General features: G+C 47.6%; 1 protein-coding gene across 1 annotated transcript in view; it reads right to left on the reverse strand.

Annotated features, from left to right (window-relative positions):
• Positions 1–1,318: 1,318 nt before the first annotated feature.
• Positions 1,319–2,876, reverse strand: part of MRPL14 (mitochondrial ribosomal protein L14) — a 3,387-nt gene continuing 1,829 nt past the window's right edge. Inside the window, exon 2 of the mRNA XM_010170987.1 lies at positions 1,319–1,976. Coding sequence (XP_010169289.1) covers positions 1,610–1,976 — 367 coding nt within the window. The 3' untranslated portion in view covers positions 1,319–1,609. The remainder of the gene's footprint in view (positions 1,977–2,876) is intronic.

Raw genomic sequence — 2,876 nt, forward strand, 5'->3', positions numbered from 1 at the left:
TGGGCAGCACACAGGCTTGGGCCTCTCCAGTTTACAGGGGAGTTTCACTAAGGGGGACAGTGGTCTCACTTAAAGGTTGAGACTGAATTTAAATCTGAAGTATCATCTTATCTGCATTACCCGGAGTAATGCAGTACGAGGGGATCCAGGGCTCACCTTTTCCATGGGCAATGTGGATACCACAGCAGCAAGCATGGGGAAAAGTATCTGCCAGGAGAAACTAAAGCACAGTATAGTTCAGCACTCCAGTCCTCGGGGCCGAGGTGAGGAGCAAGGTTGAGACTGAATTTAAATCTGAAGTATCATCTTATCTGCATTACCCGGAGTAATGCAGTACGAGGGGATCCAGGGCTCACCTTTTCCATGGGCAATGTGGATACCACAGCAGCAAGCATGGGGAAAAGTATCTGCCAGGAGAAACTAAAGCACAGTATAGTTCAGCACTCCAGTCCTCGGGGCCGAGGTGAGGAGCTTTCCCAGCACAACAGGAAGGGGAGGCAGAAGGACAAGGCACAGCCAGCTGCCACTGCCACCAGACCTGCAAGGAGTCAGCTGAGGAGCCTGAAGCTGGCCAGACTCCTGCTGGCTGCCCCCCCTGCACCCTCTTCACCAACACTGCTACATGTAGAAGTGCTCTGTCCCCGTGTCCCTTTACCTGCTGTGAGCACCAAGTCTTTCTGCTCAGCTCCACACAAAGGCAGCAGTTTGGCTCCTGGACCCCAGCTGGCCCTGAAAGCAATACAGGAGCATTTGCCCACTACTGTGCCCAAGCTCAGGAAGCACCGCTGGACAACAGCCAGTCTCACCAACTGGCACATGCTGCCTCCTGCCTCTTGGCAACAGGTAATGCCTGACATGGCCCCAGAAAGAAGTCCAAGAGGAAGTTTCTTCCTGTGGACCTCTCAATCTGAACCCAGCCCTGGCATTACTTGGAGAACACAATTTGCTGAGGTTGGTCAGGTGGACAGCATGGGCTGCATCTCAAACCTACCCCACTGACTCCCCTTCCGACCTCTGCTTCCCCATCTCTGGCATACCCTGTTCAGCCACACACCACCCAAGCTGTAGGCCATCACGCTCTCCCGATTCTGATTCCTCCTAAAGACTTTTTTTAGGCAAAGACATTAAAATTCATCCTTTTGTTGAATTTGCCCAAGCCACCAATAGTTCATTATATGTCTCTCCTACTCTATTACATGTGAATCCATTTCATAGACCCCAGTGTCACTGGGCCAGGGACTGTGCCTTGTGTCTCACTCCTGGGGAAGCAGGAAAGGCAGAAATAGGGAAAAGAGCATAAGCAGTACAAAGCAAGAAGGATTTTCATGTTCTCATTTTAATGATTAGAGACCAAATTAACACCACTGGAGCAGTAAGCGTGAAGGAGCACTTCCCCAACACGCTGCAGAGGTTCTGCAAAACAAATCGACCTTATTTTGGAGAAAAACAAGGTATTTCAATATTTTAATTGGTTGTTTGTAATTCTTAAACACGAAGAGACTCTTGATGACTCAACTTTTTCATATTTTGGCATTTTCTAGAAAAGGACCAAGGAACAGCTACTGTATGAAAGGATATAGAAAGGATTGCCAGAAACCTTTCTTAGCTTTCACACAAAGTTGCGGGCAATGGCCAATACTTTGGAGAACTCTCCTTCTCTCTGTCGCAGGATATAGGGTATCGGTGTTTTTATTCTAGTCCCTACTGGATTTCCGTTGTCTTCTATGAGGACCACATTGTTGGAATCAAATCTAGGTGTCATGGAGGGGCCAGGCATCTTGTGCCCTACAATCAAAGCCTTCTTCTTTTCTCCTTTGATAGCCAGCAGGATTTTATCTCCTACTTTGCCAACTCCAGTCTTGTTATACACGTGGATACACCTCGGCGGACGGTGGTAGGGCGTGTTCCCCAAGGCGCTGTTGTCCACCACTCGCACGCGGGTGAGTTTCTGTATTGCTCCGCATGCTCCAGTGACACTAGCAAAAGACAGGAAAGAATGAGAGACAGATCTCCTCAACAATCCTTGGGGAGCAAGGGCAAACCCAGCACAGGATCTTGTCATTACACAAACCACTTGGAAGGCACCACTAACAAATATATACCATATGGGTGACACATTTACTACACCCAACGTGCTCTCTGAAAGCCAGATGCCGCTCTGGGCTTTGCACACTCTGGACTAAATGTCAAACATCAACCAACCATTCTAGTCTGGAACACGACTAAAAGAGGGCGTGAAAAGGGGCTCACGTTTACTGAGCTTTTCAGCAACTGCAGATGATTCCATTCAACTTCAATTTACAAGCAAAAAAAACGTGCTTGCTTCCGCCACAAACAGCCTACAGGAAGCTAAGACTCAAGTCAGGCTCTTTCAATCTTGTACACAGTCCACAGCGATAAGGACTTTTCTGACCAATCTTCTTTTCAGTGAGGTCAATGAGGGTCTCTCATCTTATTCTGCTCTCAGTGAGACCTCTGAGGTGCTGCTGTGGCTGTGCTAAGCTGCCACCAACTAGAATCTAACAGATCATCACCTTCCCTATATGGGAGGAACTCGGAGAGACAGTCTCTTCTGTATCTGTTTGCTCTGTGGGATTATCATGAGTAAGAAACAACAGAAATGAACTGCACAATACAAAGTTGTTAGGTCTGACTCTGAATATGCTTGGGAAGAGCAGGAATAAACAGAAATAATCCAACCTTTCAGGAACAGTGAGTCTTTTATCCAGTAAGCTCAAATTCAAGTGATTTGTTGCTTCTCTTCAAAGGACACCCAAACACAGACCATTGGAAAAGCAGGAAGATCCTTTCTCCTGCTAAACAACTGCTTTGCAGTGAAGTACTGGAAACATGCTGGCCAGACAGCTGCAGGAATG

The sequence above is a fragment of the Antrostomus carolinensis genome, unplaced genomic scaffold, assembly GCF_000700745.2.
Source record: "Antrostomus carolinensis isolate BGI_N321 unplaced genomic scaffold, ASM70074v2 scaffold36616, whole genome shotgun sequence".
Taxonomy (NCBI): Eukaryota; Metazoa; Chordata; class Aves; order Caprimulgiformes; family Caprimulgidae; genus Antrostomus; species Antrostomus carolinensis.